General features: G+C 39.4%; 2 protein-coding genes across 2 annotated transcripts; one reads left to right on the top strand and one right to left on the bottom strand.

The window, feature by feature from the left end:
• The first annotated feature begins 1,417 nt into the window (after nucleotides 1–1,417).
• Nucleotides 1,418–4,803, top strand: LOC119884751. Its single transcript, XM_038695074.1, has 3 exons — nucleotides 1,418–1,641; nucleotides 2,075–2,254; nucleotides 4,099–4,803. The coding sequence occupies exons 1-3, from the start codon at nucleotides 1,539–1,541 to the stop codon at nucleotides 4,419–4,421; spliced, it is 606 nt and encodes a 201-aa protein (XP_038551002.1). The 5' UTR covers nucleotides 1,418–1,538; the 3' UTR covers nucleotides 4,422–4,803.
• A 283-nt stretch (nucleotides 4,804–5,086) lies between these two features.
• Nucleotides 5,087–17,824, bottom strand: gucy2c (guanylate cyclase 2C). Its single transcript, XM_038695066.1, has 27 exons — nucleotides 17,304–17,824; nucleotides 16,243–16,355; nucleotides 15,354–15,421; nucleotides 15,049–15,267; nucleotides 14,832–14,950; nucleotides 13,753–13,852; nucleotides 13,471–13,582; nucleotides 13,240–13,384; nucleotides 12,447–12,529; nucleotides 12,250–12,367; nucleotides 11,828–11,909; nucleotides 11,413–11,506; nucleotides 11,014–11,076; nucleotides 10,831–10,902; nucleotides 10,565–10,669; nucleotides 9,825–9,911; nucleotides 9,408–9,540; nucleotides 9,157–9,294; nucleotides 8,945–9,033; nucleotides 8,773–8,864; nucleotides 8,339–8,497; nucleotides 7,538–7,730; nucleotides 7,219–7,393; nucleotides 6,673–6,771; nucleotides 6,449–6,543; nucleotides 6,262–6,338; nucleotides 5,087–6,117 (listed from the first exon to the last, which is right to left on the bottom strand). The coding sequence occupies exons 1-27, from the start codon at nucleotides 17,503–17,505 to the stop codon at nucleotides 5,916–5,918; spliced, it is 3,234 nt and encodes a 1,077-aa protein (XP_038550994.1). The 5' UTR covers nucleotides 17,506–17,824; the 3' UTR covers nucleotides 5,087–5,915.
• Nucleotides 17,825–18,140: the final 316 nt, after the last annotated feature.

The raw sequence follows: 18,140 nt of genomic DNA on the forward strand, positions 1-18,140 counted from the left end.
ATATCACCCAGCCCTAATTCAAATGCCCTCCAAGTAGGGCTATAAGTGTTGTTTAATGTCTCTTTCTGCATGATAGTCTCCACTTTGTATCTGAAAGAATAGAATTCATCTCTAGTTTTTCTTTGATGTCCAGATTATTATCCATCAGTTCTTCTTGTAGGATATTATATATGTGTGGTATAATTTTTTTTAACATGAAGTATTCTATGTGATGGAGAGGTAGAGTTTACCCCATTCTTTGTTTCTGGTTTCATATGTATATTTCATATCTCTTAATAGAAACTACACACTAAGTTAAACATGCAGTGGTGAACCTCTGTGATAATGCATCTTTGGGGAAAAAAGTATTGGAATTCTATGAAAACTTTATTTGGCTAATTGGAAATCAGTCTAGCTTGGATTCAGCCAACAAGTGGTCATCATGACTCACCACACTTTTCTTCACAGGTGACAACACTGGCCTTCTTCTTGTAGGCAAAAACCAAAGGTAGAGAAATTTATTACTGTAGGTTAACTGCAGAAATTGCTATATATATATATATAATATAAAAATCAGTCAGTGTGGCAGCGAATATCTTTAGCGCCCCTAGTGGCAGCGACCAGTGGTCTGTTTGGCAGCGACCAGTGGTCTGTGTGGCAGCGACTACTATCTTTAGCGCCCCTAGTGGCAGCGACCAGTGGTCGGTGTGGCAGCGACCAGACCACAGAATTGGCTACAGCCCCCTCTCCGATCCATCCAACAAACTAATGCAGGCCTGCTAAAAGAACAAAAATAAAAGAGTGCACTCAGGTTACCAAAGACTATTAACTATATTACCTGGGTCTTTTCAGATTGTTTCCCTTTTATTTTCATATTTGTTGACTAAATGTTATGTGATTTTTGCATAATACAAAGAAGTAAACTGAGCTATTGCATTCTTATTGTTTGTTTCATCACGTGCTCTGTATCTGTGGAGATCAGTATTTTCTGTGGTAATATTCAATAGGGGTTAAAACCAAGATCATTCCGTCAGCCTCTCATTGGTTAGTAGAGAGAGTGACAATAATAGTGTTCGTAAGCATTAGGGTTAAGGGGGTTTAATACTTTATATGTTGCTGTATAATGTACTTGCCTCATCACAAGCCTATTGTGAAAAGGGTTACATAATCAATCAATAGGCTTACAGATTTACCATGTGGTCATTCAGAATGATCAGAGATTAACAGATTACCAGTCATATACTATTTAATCCAAACTAAGGAACTTGAAGGTCAGGACCTCATTGTTTTTGAAACAGAAACACAGTAAGCTCTCTCTCTCTCTCTCTATCTCCCTCAGCTCCCCGGGGACACATGTAGTGAGTCACCCTTTCCTATGAAATGGAGGAACTGAAACGTCTGTTAGGCACTCTGTGTTCATTTCATAAATCCTCCCGTCACATCCCTCTTCTGTGCCTCAGTTCTCTGCTTTCAGCATAATTTTTTTGTGGTTTGTGTCGCAGAGTGTAGGGGAGGGTAACACACCAGCAGGTCTCCATATTGTTCACCCTGCTTCAGCCATGACCAAGAAGGACTGTCCTGCTGGCAGCTATTTGGACCACCTCGTCGGCGACTGTATATTCAGCAAAACGAAAACCACACCTGAACCTCAACCAAAAACAGGTGAGTTTTGCCGAGAGATTTATTCTTGTTCTGTAAAAGTCTGGCTTTAGTCTCAAATCTTGTTAGACCTAGTTTGACTTGACATCTACTGGCCACTTTTTGATGTTGACTTGAATTCTTCGCTATTTAAAAGTTCACACATGTTGTTTTCCACCTGACTTGACTATTTTTGTATTTATTTTCTCCTCTGTAATGCAAAGCGTTCAGGTGCACAGCTGCTAATAGACTTAAATATCTATGCACTCTTTAGTCATTATATAGTTGTCTGTTAAAGGGGGAGGCACAGAGCTCCTGCATTAAGATAAATACCTCTGTTGATCTTAAATAAACACTCGATGTCATTTAAAAACATGTCAGCTGACTCAGATTTGGTCCTTGGTGCAGTCGTGCTCCTTTAGGAACTAATCACTGCAAATAAATCTGTTTCCCTCAGAACCACCATTGGCAGTTGTAGTCCAGCTGAAAGCCACGGCCCCCACCCAGGCCAATTTAGTGATGGTGCTGAGTCCGGCTCTGTGGGTCTTTGTGGTGCTGGCCATACTGGGGTCCATCTTGGCTCTGACTGTCTGGTTCATCATATACAGTCGACAGACCAGCTACAGCAGCACCTCACGTAAGGCAAACGATATTGATGATTCATAGGATTTATTTGATTTGATTGAGTTTTGTATATCCCAAAATCCTCAGCAGCTGAAAACATAATGGTTTAAAAGCTGTTTCAGAGGCACCTCTGCTCTCACAAGAGTGTAATTCTTGGGAAAACAGAAAAGCTGAAATTGAATTGTTTACATTTTCAAATTTTGGCATTAAAAATCAGCTAGCTATTTATGCTGTCAGTATCAACAATTAAAACTGGTTTAACTCTTATAGAAGCAGCTGCTGCTAGCCATATGTTAGTCATAGAACGGATATTCATATCTGATGCTGTAATGCATCACACCAGAGATAATCCTTTGAGAGATGATAATTGATCCTTTATGTCTTCAGTGATGTATTTTACATTAGGATATTTAGTTTTCCAAGTGTTCATCTTGCAGCGGCCATTTTTTTTTTCTGTAAGTGGGGCATCTGACATACACAGAGGGCATCTGAGAGTAGTTTGCAGGAAGTGGGGTTGCAAAGGGGCAGGTGATGAAGTGTGACGTTCATCGCAGTAGAAACTCCACCGTTTCTGTTCTCTTCTTCAGGCGTCCCATGGGTCAGCCCTGCTTTCTTACCAGCTATTCTGGTGTCAACACACATCCGTTGGTTAGGCAGGACGAATTAGATCTCCACATGACCTTGAAAACACTGAAATGGACAAAAAAACACATGCAGAAAGGCACTGACAGCAACGTAGCTTGTAGTTGGTAGTATAACAGTTTTAGATATCATCTTTCTATCCATAAAGTCAGATATTTAAAAGTTGCTAATGTCTGTGTGTATTTACTTTGTGAAATGTGGTGACAGTGAGTGACCAGTCTGCCATTATATACAGCAACTCCTTTGTGTGGCCATTGTACTGATGAAAGCTTAGATCAGGCTGAAAAGCTTGGGCTTCTGTGCCTTAAATGACAAATGTGCAAACATGATCATAACTGTAATTTGAACTTTCTGGAACGCAGCTCCTGTGCAGTCTTAACTTAGTTAAATATTAACAAAAAAATCTCAGGAGTAAGGAATAACTAGATTCACTTTATCAACAGCATGCTTTTGTCCTCATTGAGTAAATTGTCTGTCAATAGACTTTTTATCCACAGGACAACCAGTAATGCAGAAAAATAGATTAGCAGAGTGGAGGTATTCAGCTTCGTCCACTTAGTTGTTGTGAAACTCATCATTTTTCACAATGCAAGAGTCTGAAGCTTGTCTTGTATGGTTTAAAATATTTAGTTTACAATAGTTGACTAAATAGCCTATAAGTGAAAACAATATGGCATTGCAAGTATCATCAGTAGTTTTGGTACGGCCCAGGTATTGGTCTTGGGACTGGAAAAGTCAGATTGGTGCAGCCCTAGTAAACACAATGTCTTTTTGACCCTCACACTCTCCCATTAATAGCTGCCTTTAAATTAAGATCACTTGTTGGAAATAAATACAAGCATGTGCATGAATCTCCTAAGAAGCATAATATAATGATGATTTTAAGACAAAGTATTGCTAAACTTCCACTGTTTGTTGCCATAATGAAAAGTTATGCAGATAAGCTATATATAGACCCTGAACTTTCAGGGTTAATATGTTGGTACACTGGATGTGTGTGGATTATTGTGTGCATTATGTATTATGAGACCGCTATGCTTCCTTATATCTTTTCCTGGCCAAATAAATGGTGTCTGTAATTCATATCAGTATTCAGTGACCAGTACTTCAGTTCAGTCTTAAGATCCACATGTGTGTTAAAGGATATCCTAATCATTTTTTAAATCAATTTGAATATTCAGTGACGCCCTCATGTTTGAGTTGTTTGCGTTGCAGAGGACATAGAGCTGCAACAGGATCCTCTTCAGAAAACAGAGCCACCTTCCAAAATCTACCCACCGCCTTCAGAAAGAAACGGTCATGCAGAGCTGTTGCAGCAAGCCGCAGGGGCCCCTTCCCCCTGCCCTCACCTGCACCTGGGGGTCCAAACAGGCTTTAAGTGGGAGGAGGGCTTCACTGCTTGCAGGGACCATGCAAAGCATGCTGTGACAGAGGCGGCCGGAGGTCTGTCTGCATGCAGAACAATGAGGGAACACAGGGTCCCACTTCCTGCCACAGAGCTTGGTGGCACTGCGTTAGTTACAACTAAAACTATGTAGGGGGGTGGGTGTGTGTATGTGTGTGTGTGTGTGTGTGTGTGTGTGTGTGTGTGTTAAAAAGCTTTTCTTAATTGCATGTACTTGGCACATTGTGCTCAGTGTGGTGAGTTTTTTCATAATGCAAATTTTGAATATCTCTCTTTTCTACCATGTTTTTATGGTTTTTAAATATTTGAATTTTCTACAGCTGCTGTTATTTTTTCTCTGCACTGTTTGAAAAATGCAAGTGTTATGGGGTAGATTGATGTCCAATCATACAATGTAAGACTGTGTATGTTTTAGTGTACTTTACTCCAAAGTGTTGTGAAGAGATGAAACAAAGAAACTGCTCTGAATCTTATGCTATTTGTCAAACATTTAATAAAACACAAAACCAAAATCATCACTGAAATATTTATGATGATCTGAAAACAAGATAGCACTGTTGTGGTGTGAAAGAGAAATATTCTCAGATCTCCACTATATTATGACGAGTACTAGGAGTAGTTTGGATATAGTTTCACTGCAGCAGAAAAGGCTATTTTCATGGTAAATAATTTTGTCAAAGTTTCTCAATCAATGAGCTTCCTGCAGGCAACATCTAAACATAAATGGAGAACAGTTCAAACAATAAAGTCAAGAAGAGTGCATTCAGTAACCCCATTATTTGGATTCCTTTTGGAGAGAGGTGATCATGTGGTCTCTTGATAAATCTCAGAGGACTCTCACACTAAAATCCATGAATATGTGACATTAACTACGTGTGAGTTATCATTGTCCAGCGCAGGAGCATGGCAAAGGTAGCCATGTATGTTACAAATTTAAAAAAGGCATGTGTCATTTAAACCCATGCCATTTTATGAGAACCATTTAAAAAGAAAGATGCATCACCTAAAACACTTCCAGATGCTGTAAATGTCTAACTTTGGCGCCCCTAAGTGGTAGCATGAAAATTAACTCTGTGCCAGACGGCAACGAATAAGCCCCTCATAAAGCGAGCCTCATTAGAAAATTATGCTTTCCCAATCTTTGAAATGATATTACTATTCTTTAGGCCAGTTTTACAGTTTGGTTGTGTTCCTTTCTAATTTCCATGAATAACAGGTCAAATGTAATAATGCAGAGTACAACACATCCACAGTGATCTCTAAATGTAAAAATGTCTCTGTCCCATTGAAGAGGAGGGGATTATTTACAGCACTTATTCCACCACAACAAACATCTTAAATGATATATAACAATATCTGAAGGTGAAAAATTTGACATTTAATTTTATGTGGCAGAGGGATAGGTGTTGAGGGGGGAAATCATCAAAGCAGAAAGACCCTGTGGCAGCCACGTTTATCATTACATCTACACATAAGTCTCACTTTTAACACGCCTGCTTGTTCCACTGCTGCTCTACTGTCACTCCACCCCTGAATGAACAGAGCTGTCCAAAGTAACCCGGCAGTGCTGATCCAGACGAGTACAGGCTATGACTCATTTCTACGATCTACTTCCATTGTACGGTGATCACAGGTAGGTACTGGGGTTGTCAGTGACAGCCAGGTGGAAGTACTCTGGCGGGCTGTCCCCCTGCAGGTTGCGGCTCGTCTCCCTCCAACTGACTTTGGTGGACAGTGTCTTTTTGATACCCTCGCCCCCGTCTCCACGCTTCTCCAGACTGGACACGATCATCTCTGCCAGGTCCTGCTGGAGCCGCTGGAAGTTCTCCCTGAGACAGTAACATGAGGATTATTTTTGGATGATAGATGATGATGTGGGAGGATGCAAAATTGTGAAAACACGAGCCCATGTGTCAGTGTTCACATGAGAGAAATGTTTGGAGTAAATCTCCATGAGGCTGTGTTTTACTCACGCTGTTGGTGGTGTTGGCAGGTTGTATTTTCCCCCAGTCACTCCTGTTAACCAGTATGTCATCTCTTTGCCTTTACCCTGTGGTCAGGTACACATGGACACACACGCAGGAAATGAGATTTGTAACCACTATCTGTACGGTTTACATTTGATGTAAATGCCTCAAAATCAAAGCAAACCCAACTAACCTTCAGGTACGTCTCTCCTCTTTCTTCATACTCAAACTTGCAGTCTGTCCTCTGCAGGATGTTGATGGTAGACTGGCTGACATGAATTCTCAGAGCTGGAAAGATGACATGATAAAGAACCAAGAGAGTCAAACCCTCAGCTCTCAGTTAAAATAACTGTGGAAAATTAAGTGAATATTGTGTTAAAGTGTGTGTGTGTGGTGTGTGTGTGTGTTGTCGCTTACGCAGGCCCGTGGACTCCATGCGTGAAGCAGTGTTTACTGTATCTCCAAAAAGACAGTAGCGAGGCATTTTGTTCCCCACCACTCCTGCTGCACAGGGTCCTACACACAAACAAACATTAATGTTTTCATTTTCATTTTCATCCAATTGATAAAAATGAAATAATTTTACCCTCCCGTGTATCTCTTGTTGGCTCCTTCATTTTTTTAACTCTTCATTTCTGCACAAACATTTACCATCATTTACAACATCTAAAAGTGTGTCTGATTTGTCTGAGTTATGAGCCTATTTCTGGTTTGTAGACTGCTTTCTCTTATTTCTCTGTATCAAGTTTTTGGCATTGTTTTAAATTACTTTTAAACACAAATGTCTATGAAAGCACTCCCTACGATTACTAAATTCTGTGTTTTGAGTCTTTCCCGCAGACACGTATAGACACTCTGTTCTCGTTCACATTTTATAATAAAAGTTACAGAGGAAAAAAAATAGACTTAAACAAGAACAAGCATTACATTAAATAAGACAAAACCATTATGCATGTCTGTTACCTGAATGCACACCAATACGGATCCACAGAGGGATGCCAGGCAGGTGCTGCAGCTGGAAAGTCCCTACAAATGCCAGGATGTCCAGGGCCATGTGGGCGATGTCCACTGCATGCCTGTCACCGTTGCGTTTGGGCAAACCTGATGCAACCATGTACGCATCTCCAATTGTCTCAACCTGAGAGACAATGAATGAATAGCTTTATTTAAATTATCTGTATTCAGCAAACATGAAAAAAGTAATGAAATAATTTGTACAAGTCTAAGTCCGACTTCAACCAACTTCCAAGTTTCAGATCATAAAGGACTCATACTAAAGTACCTTGTAGACATCATGGTGGTCAAGGATGCTGTCAAAGTTCTTGTAGATGTCGTTGAGCATGTCGACCACCTCCATGGGGGTGCTGTAGTGGCAGAGGGTGGTGAATCCCACAATGTCGCTGAAATAGATGCTCACCTCCTCAAATAGCTCTGGCTCCACTCTGCCTGTCTCCTTCAGTGAGCGCACCACTGGCCTGGGGAGACACAGGGAGAAGGGAAAATATTGACGTTAACTGACAGTTTCGTATAAAATTAAAATAGCTAAGTTGATACGGCATGTACAATTACAGCTTTGCTTTTGAGTTATAGAAACACGAGAGACAATAGAGAAATAAACAACAGAGAAATTAAAAGAGAGGAAATAGAACAGACATTCATAAAAAGCATACAAGCCTATAAAGAAAGTATTTTTATGTCAAACGTGAGCAAACAGTTGCCTATTTACACATCCAGCAGATATGTAGCAAAAATTCATTGTAATTCATGGGACCAGACTTATTTAATTCTACTTTCACTATAAACTATTATCTGCTGCTGCTGAAATAAACATACTGATGATAGCATAGTTTGGTCATAAAACCAAAATATTAAAACAAATACAGACTAAATGCTCTTTAGGACTGAGGGGGATGGCAGACTCAGGTGATAATTCTTTGTGGGTTTGTCAGCAGGAGCAACCCTTTTCACATAAACTTAGTCATTCGATCCTTTGTAAAAACAAAAAATGTTCAATGAGAGCAGCTTTAAAACTAGTCCCTGTTTTCAGCTGCCCTCTGCAATGTATCAGCAGATATTAACCTACCCAGGAAGAAGCATAAAGTTGAGGCGATCAGCTCTGTCCCTCTCAGCTTTGTACAAAGAGGTTCTCTCCTCCACCAGACGCTCCAGAGTCCTGGAGTACATCTGCAGGCGACGGATCAGGTTGTCCATGTATGTCTCACTGGCTTGGTTGTGCAGGTTACTGTGTCAAAAGAAAAATATATTACCTTATTATCACTCTTTACACATTTAATGAAGATATAATAGTGAAAAGTACAACAGGAATGATATCAAAAGAAATTATTTTCCCAGTTTGGCATGGAAGAACTTGACTGGCCTGTATTGCACATATGGGTGTGATGTTCTGGAGGTCACATATTTTGTTTTCGGGCGTCCACCTATATTTGGCCATGTCGTGAATAAGTGTATAAGAAATAATTAAAAGTCTGCCTAAATGAATGTGTGGTGTTGACGTACCTGAAAATCTTACCCAGAGTTAACTCTATTCTCTTAAAATCCGGCCTCCGTTCAGGGTCTTCATCCCAGCAGTTTTTTATCAGAATGTACAGCTATACATACAGAACAAAGAGATTTTACATTATAATTAATTACAGCAAATGTTCTTCACAGTGTTTGGTGGCTCTCTTACCTCAATCTCCTTCTCTGATGCGCCATCAAAGTTGAGGTCAGGTCTAAAGAAGTTCGTCCCACTGGGATACTGCACTCTGTAGATCTTCTCTGGGGGATTGGATGACATTAAGATAATCAAGGTGTGCAGGACTTGGTTGAGAACTGATTCTGAGATCAATATATGGTCAAGTGTTCTCAAGGGCAGCGACATGCCAAAATATCCAGGCTTACCTGCAGGATCAGAGCTGCTCTGTGTATAAAACGGGGTCCGCCTCATAACGATCTCATGAGCAATGATGGCATAGCTGTAGACATCGCCTTTTTGAGACACCCCATCTTTTCGAAGATGCTCCGGGGCCGTCCACACGTCTGAAAAGAAAGGAGAGGAGAGGAGAGGAGAGGAGAGAAGAAACTGAGTCGCTGGTACTTCCAATATTTAGATCAATAATCAACCTCAACAATGAGGAAAAACTCAGTCTCACCTCTGCCTGGCCTCAGGATGGTGTGACAGCCAAAGTCAGTGATCTTAACCACCATGCGGTTGTCAACCACACAGTTGGTGGACTTGAGGCGACCGTGGACCTCAATATTACTGGAGTGGAGATATGACATGCCCTGTAGAAGATATAAAGCAGGTGGACAGTGTAGAGAGAGTAGAATGGTTAATCCAGGATGGTTGCACAGAGTTACACTCTCCTTGAAATGTACTGGAAGTGAGGTCAAGTGAGTAAAATACACTGATTATAACATTTAAAACATATAAAACACAATAAATCAAGTCATGTTGATAAGAAAAATAAAATCTGGAATTATTGTTTTCCAATTTGGTCCTCTTTGAAAAACAGCTAAATGAACAAACAGTACAGTATATGAAGCCTTGGTACATAAACAATCAATACCTTTGCTATGTCATACATGACTGATATCTTAAACTCCATGTCCATGAAGGTGTCGTCTGGGTAGGAGATCCTGTCATTCAGAATGTACTGAGGGGAGAAAACAGATACAGAGCAGAAGACTTTTATATTCAATCACTTTTACTACTCTGCCCACATGATGTACTCAGTTAATGGAACTGCAAAACACTTAAACACAACAACAACTGTGTGTGTGTGTGTGTGTGTGTGTGTGTGTGTGTGTGTGTGTGTGTGTGTGTGTGTGTGTGTGTGTGTGTACTCATAAAACCATGTGTGTCCACCTCTTATCAAATGAACAGTGAAGTCATTGTGAGCAGTGGAGAACCGAGGCCACTGAGCTCTGTCATAAATAAATTCACAATGTATTTAAAGACAGATATGAAATAAACATGAAAGACTAGGAACAAAATAACAATGACTGTGACAAAAAGAAAAGTCTTCATTATAAATTACTCAGAGAGCTTTTATATTTCCACTGAGACTATACTTCTTAAAATGTATCATCTTAATAAAAGGAATGTAATTATTTGTCCTATCTCCTGTCCCATTGTGTAACTTATCTGTCGATGTGCTTTTGAGATCAACAAACAACTTCCCTGAAAGAGTTAAAGATGTTTCGCATCTTTCAATGTCTCCTAAAAACATGCAGCCTGATCAAATAGACTGCAGGGTCGTATTTGCAGGGAAGGTGTCAGACAGTGTGAGTGATGGTCTGCTCTTACCCTGAGGGAGCCCCTCTGACAGAGCTCAAATACCCCAAACACACTGTACTCAAACTTCACCGTGCCATAGAACTTGGTCAGGTTGTAGTAATCGATACGCAGCAGCTGAAACATGAAGAAATTGAAGTGAATTGAATGTGGAGCTAAAAGAAGAAAGAAAGGTGGACATAGGGCCACCAACATACAGAAAATGAAAATGAAAGAGTAGTGTGGTCAGTGTCCATAAGCCTATATAAGAGATCAGTTGCTCTCATGGTTTCTCTTACAGTGTTGAGCTCAATCCTCTGGTCCTCGGTGAAGTCTCCGTCCTCCTGCTTCAGCTCTTTCAAGATTACAGGCTGAGGAATATAGAGAAATAAGACATACACAAACACTGAATGAAAATACATGATCATCTTATTTTCTTTCTGTTTTTAAATGTTGATTTCTAAAAGTTGGCAGGTTGGTACCTTTTTGTCATAGCGACCTCTGTGATTGAAGTATGCGCTGTCCTTCCTCTTATCTTCATCAATCTGTTACACACATAAATACACACCCACTTTCATGTACTTGTTTTACTGGATGTGATCTCATCAAATTTGAAGGAGACATAATGTAAAAAAAAATACTGAACTCCCGTAAAGCCTGACGGATGCCAGACAGAGGTCCGTGACAAACTGACAGTGTGCTGGAGTTCAAATATTACTCATTTATTTCCCTACTCCCTTTTTAATTTTAAGTTGTATCTAATAGGTTATTTTAATATGAGCTCACCTGATTTTTTTTCATGTGCTTCTTTAACAGGCCTCAGAGAAAAGTTTAGACTTAATCTAACACGTAAGAAATAGGTGATTGATGAGGACGTTTACCTTCAGAGAAACCTCCTTCTCATCCAGCGGACCAATCAGATGTGGGTTGATGTGAGACCACTTCTTCTGCATAAGACGCTCTTTTCTGTTCTGCCTACATTATTCAAGGTACAAGGTACAATTATTCACACACATACAGTGATTAAGTGCATCAACACTGAGCACATGGGATATTTGTAGGATATCTATCTTGCTTTCAGAGTGCATCCAATCACATTACAGCTTTATGTGGCTCATTGACGAAATGTGAACATGGAGGAACAGGTGATTCATCTGGTCTTTACATTTCCTGAACTTCAAGTAAAACCATCAATTTAAACCCTAGTCAGAACTGTTGTCCCATCTCAGCTTTAACGATGCTTAAAGTCTATATGTTGCACGTCTGATACACCAGTGAAATCTGCGTGCTGTTTACCTGTAGAAGATGAGAGCAATGGCTGTCACCACGACAACACTGAGACTCAAGACGATGACAATCACATCCTGCATATTGAAGCCTGGAAGCACACACACAGGAGCACGGATTAAAAAAAAAATGCACAGCCTTATCTTCAATAAAGACCATAAAATCACACAATATGTCTAAAATGATATCTTCCGACTTTTATGCCAAAGCTTATTAACCTTGTGTCAGGGACTCTACATGGAGTCGCTTGAAATCTCAAACACAAACACGAACAAAAACTATGCTGTGAGGTCATGAGAAGAGTGGGAACTAAAATTAGACTCACAGACCAGAAACTGTGCTGTGTGGTGTTAACAGTATTCAGGCCACAGTGAGGCACCACATCACCAACCACACTACCTCTACACCATCAGTGTGTATCTGCATGTTACCATCTGAATGATCCGGCAAGGCAGGAGGCAGGCGACCCCCTTTCCAGGGCAGGCTTGGATTTGGGTTCATCTCTATGGTTTCATTTCGTGATGTGTCAAACACCAGCAGGGTTTCATACTGGAGAGAGACAGAGGCAAAGTATAAAAACAAGCGTTCACACTGAGTGTGTAAACTGCTGAATGGACAGTAGTCTCACCTGGCCAGTTACATTTGTGTAAATCATAGAGAAGTTTACATCTCTGTCACCGTACTCATCGAGCACATAGTGTCCTCCCATACCTGGTGGAAGCAAACACACACACACATACACACACAACAAAGAAAGCCTGTTTATTTCCTGGAAATGGAAATAATTACAGATTGATCACATTTAAATTGGATGAGCTACAAATGTTTATTGTGGAATGCAACAAAAAAGTTGCAAACATAATGGCTGGCCTTTATGTCTTTTCTTTGGATTTGAAAATTATGAAAAAGCTAAAATGTGTAAAACATTATGCAGTTAGAAACATTTGGAGGGCATCAGGCCATCCTCGAACACAGTACAGAATAATTTTCAAATCAAATTAAATTAGAATAGGCAACAATAAAATACCAATAAAACAACGGCAAGTAAATGTTCACTGTGATGTGACGCTCTCTGAAAGTTGTTTACAGTAGACAGTAACTGACAGTATTTTCAATTTATATTTGTTGTTGTATTTGTAGCTAAAACATGAATAACCACCTCAAACCTAACAGCTTTTACAAACACACATGTGTTTTTCTGCTGCAGTTAGGCAGGTCATTGCTCTAACCTGTAGCATTTGTGTTGGTGTTTAAAATAACCCTCACCCATGCAGGCTGCATGGGTGAGGGTTATTTACATGGGTGGGCACCCTCCTTACCTACATCACCTTATTATGTCTGGGTTTGCTTCATGTTATTTTGCACAGTAACTCTGCCTCCCATTGTGTCGCTAATCTTGATTTGTCACTGATCATACGCACCCTCAAAGGAAATTTTTCGAAATGGGTTGACATCCAGAGGCACATCATAGGATCCCTTTTGACCTTGTTGACTGAGCATCCTCTCTCTGAGCACTTTGCCAAACAGCAGAGCCCCATCATGATACCCAGCCATATAATCGTTTATCTGCCCATTAGATAGACAAAAAGAGTCAAAGAGTTATGCAAGAGCTGTTCCCCTACAAAGTTGTGGGTGTTTAAGTTGCTGCTCACCGTGTAGTTGTACGTTGAGTTTAAGCCATAGCTGTATGTCCTCTGTGGCAGAGTGATCACAAGCACATCCTCCATACCCTTAATGGATGTTGTGTTGGCATAATACTCAGGGCTGGAGGAAGGTAAAGGGTGTTATTGTGAACAGAGTTACTTCTACACATTCAAAATGTCACATATCAGGTTTAACAGTATATTCTGATTTCTTGTTTTACACTGAAAAGACTCATGAAGCTTCATGGTAACAATGTATGGACAAAATGTTAAAATCATAGACAGGCTTACTTGTAAATATCAAGGAGAATGAACATAATGTCCTGATGAATCTGGCCCACCTTCCCCTTTATTGAAACAATGTCATCAGGGCTCCCACATAGGATGAAAACTGAAATAAATAAATAAAAAGCAGGAAAGGAAATATTTGAGCTGTACTGTACATTTAACACAATTCTTTTCAAGCACTGATTAAAGTATTTCAGTTTTACTATCTACATCATAAGTCTGGTACGAATTGACTTTCCATGGTGGCGCTGCATGTACTGTATGTTAAAAATATATGAGAAACTGTGACAAACTAATTTTAAAGTGATATAGTGGACAGGTGAAGAGTTGTGTCGTTTTGTTGTGTCGTTGTAAGTTATTCTATCAGCCAAACTGAGCTATCTACATTTTGTAGAACAAGACTATGAATCTCCACCCATGTTAGCAGTTCTGTGACGCTGTACTTAGGCACTGCGGTGCATTGACCTAAATTCTAACATCATACTTACAATGATAATGCTAACATGATTATGCTAAGCAGCTATTATGTTAGTTTTAGGTGTTTAGATGGATTTGCAGGTATTTAGCCACATACCAAAGTATTGGACAACCAAAGTGATTAAAATTCATCCTGAGTGAGACATTTATGTTTGAATGAATTTTTTAAGATAAGATAGGATAAGACCAGCCTTTTTTGTCTCACAGGTGAGAAATTTCAAACATTACAGCAGCAAGTGGATAGCATAGAATAAAGTGATAAGTGACATTAAACATAATACAATATAAAATAAATTATACAATACTAAATATATTTTTACAACTATTAAACAAATTACCAAAAATTAAACAGTGCAAAGTGACGATATGAATCAATACAAATATAAATTTGATGGCATCCATCAAGTTGAAAAAGACCTGGTTTTACGTTCTGATATTTTTAATTCCATGCTAATGTTCAATTAGATAGTTTATTCATCTCTAGTGTAGACATTAGATTATGTTTTTCCGTCATTTGGTTGGTCAAGCTTTGTTGGAAGAATGACATAGATCAGGAAGAAATGCTTAGTGCACTGAGATGTAACTCAAAGTTCAGAAATACCCACTGTTGCTGTATCTTTTGTCAGAGGTAAGGGCATTGTACAGCTCTTCCTCCCCACGCAGCATCTTTCTTTGTGTACCTGATGCAAAGCTGGCAGAGGCTGCTTCCAATGCGTTGATGTACCTGTGACAAAAGCAAGCAGATTAAACAAAAAAGTGGCACATGCTGGAGCACTGAATGAAGCTGAAGCGGTCACTCAGGTGAACTGCAGCCTGTCTCACCAGAAGCAGTCCTCACTTGCGTTGCTGTGCTTCTTGTAAACATAGACCTGCTCCCAAGCATCCTTAAATGGTAAAGTTTCATTCACAAAGTTGAGTAATAAGTCTGAGGTCTTGCGTGCCGGGGGCAGAATTCGGGTCAGTTTCGTCTTATAATCACAAGACAGGCCGAAGCTCCCAGCAGAGATGATGGGAATGCTCAAGTTCAGGCCAATTTCATCACTGAGGCAGATAACAGGGTGAAAAGTCATACATTTGTCAGTTGATAATGGTAAATAATTAATAAAGACAAACAGAGTCATACTCACTCCACTAACTGGAAGGTGGCATAAGTGCAAGAAGGCCCCAACATGACGCATCCAACTTCACCATTATTCTGCAGAAAGATACAGTACTAGTTAATCTGTCATCACAGAGGCATTATAAGTGTGTCACTATCGCTGCTATGGTTCAGACACAATACCTCAAGAGGAAACAGAAGGGAAAATTTTTTTTTTTTACAGTAACATGTTATCACTGGTCGGTGATTTCAGTGCCATTCTGTAGTTATTTCAGGATTAAGTGCTGCAGTTAACCTTTTCCCTCAACATCTTGTCTGGTTCTACTTCAGTTTGTGATTACCTACATTTCCCAGCATGCATTTTGCAGAGTTGTCCTAAAAGTGGCATCTACTACAAGACAAACATATCCTGAGAATATCCTGAGCATCCTGTGGCTGCATTACATTTTGGTCTATTTAGGCTGCTATTGGTGGAGATATTTGCATTCTACTACTACGAAGGCAACCCTTGTAATAGAGATATTGTTGGTGCAAAATGGTGTGTCTAAAGAAATGTGGTCGAACACTGAAGGTTTGGTCCTGACTGCTTCTTAACCACATTTGTAACTATACTGGAAATAGTTTGCCTAGATGCCTCATTTATAATTTTACATTTTAGTGAGCAATGATGACCATCCTGTCATGGAGCAATAGGCATTTAAATGTTAAAGGAATTTGTTATAACTGTAGATTTTATGGCTTGGATCTTATCAATACTTACGTACATTTTTACACCAAGATTGTAGAAATTACAATGCCGCTCAGTGCCTCTTTGCCTGAAGATTTATTACCACAATACCTTTGATTATTTTGATCTTAATGCATGCACTAAAAGAAACACTTTAAACACTCTTTAGACATCTTTTAAACGCACTCACATACAGCCTCTTGAGTATTGCCACTCCCTCACAGGTGCTGCTCCCACAGCCCTGCCGTTTGAACACAGTGGTGTTGAACCCGTTGTAGTTAGCCGTCAAAGTGAAGTTTAAACCTTGGGACATGAAAAGAAGATATTAATATAAAAAATGGACTAATTTTCTTTGGGCTGTTAAGATTAGATTATACTGACTGTATGTTCCGCTAGTGTAAATGTAGCCTTTAATTTCTCCCACAAAGAATTTTTTTTAAATTGCATTCACAGCAGCATCAAGAAAAAATTTGACAAATGCAAAGAGTTTTATTTGGTAAGATGACTAGCCTCTGAGTAAAGATGATGTCAGTAAGAGTAAAGTTGATGTTTGAATATTGCTGTAAATAATCGTCAAAGCTTTAGCTGAGCCTGAAAGTTCTTTCTTAGCCTTGTAAAAAGTTGTTTCTATTGTGTAGGCAAAGTTTTTGGACAGCAGCTTGTGTTAACACAACATTTGACACTGGTAATGAAATATTTCAAAGCCCCATGTCCCTGCCTAGCCCCCATATTCAGAAGATTGTTATAACACACTAGTACACTGGCTGTATGTCTTTAAAGTATAGATAAAATAAAGTCTAATTCACTGAATTCAAAGACCTAATCATTTTCTGAATCCATTTTAAAGTGTTTTTTTATTTATTATTTTCTATCAAAGTGTTATCCTGCAACATTCTTTTAAATCATTTACACAGCAGTGACAAGCAACTTTGTAGTTCTCTATTTAATTGGTTTTGTAGGAGCTGTTATTGCCTGACTTCCAGCTAATTAAAACACATCTGCTGATGTCCAGCCAGTCATTTGCCTCATAAAAGTTATATGGGCTCAATCAAAATGCCAAGCTTGATTATTAAGTTCTGTTTTGTTGTTTTAAATTATCTTAGTTTGATCGGTTTTGGGGTTTTGTCATTTTCTAAATCATTTGCTTTTTATTGGCTGCTGTAAAGAAATGTGTTTGTAGATTGGATCAAAAATTAATTACTATTATCTTTAAGGTCAATTCAGCCTTATTTAGGAACTATCAGTCCATACCATGTTTAACGTTCTCCTGCCTGTCCTTTTCAATGGCTTGTTCCACGGCCTCCTTCACATACGGCAGACTCCACCCATAAGTATTGTCCTCCAGAAGCACAACATTCATGTTGACTTTAACTGACAAACAGTCATCCAGCATCTTGTTGGTCACCGTCATTATCAACACTCCCAGGTAAAGTAAACTGTGCAAGCTGCACATCTTGATCCTTGAGATTTGGCCTTTTTCCTCAGAATATTGTCTTTTCCACCGTTTCTACATGTCAAAAACTATATATAACTCATTCAGATAAATAGAAGCCTGAATGCAGGTGTTCACATTAGCCCGTCTGATCAGATCCTCTCCACTGACGCCTTAAGTCCAAAATCAGAAGTGAAAAGGGCTCTTCAGTGACTAAGCAGAAGTCACACAGTCACAGTCTCTTGATTCAATATCCAGCAGATAAGAGAAGAAAATAAACTTTGTCTGAGATCTTGCACCTAACAGCTTTTAGTAAATACAAAGGAAAATGTGGACTGAAGACAAGAATCGCAGTCTTCACACCAGTTGTTCCTCTAGTGAAAGCCTGAGATCAATAATCCTTGAATCGTTTGAAGCAGAGGCGGGGAATGACTTGCACAGTGAGAGGGACAAAGGTGACAGGGTGTCATAAAAGTGTGTGAAGCTTATAAATATTGTCTGCTATAAAAGCAGGGTGGATTGAACCTATAAAAGTCTTGGCCAAACTGCTCATAAACCAGTGTCTAACAAATTTTGTGAAAAACAGCTTTATTTCTTACAATACAACACAAAAACAATTCAAAGTAGACTACATACATACAGTTATTCTTATTCGT

The sequence above is a fragment of the Micropterus salmoides genome, unplaced genomic scaffold, assembly GCF_014851395.1.
Source record: "Micropterus salmoides isolate LMB-PRFRI ecotype aquatic unplaced genomic scaffold, ASM1485139v1 Ms_hic_scaffold_10, whole genome shotgun sequence".
NCBI lineage: Eukaryota > Metazoa > Chordata > Actinopteri > Centrarchiformes > Centrarchidae > Micropterus > Micropterus salmoides.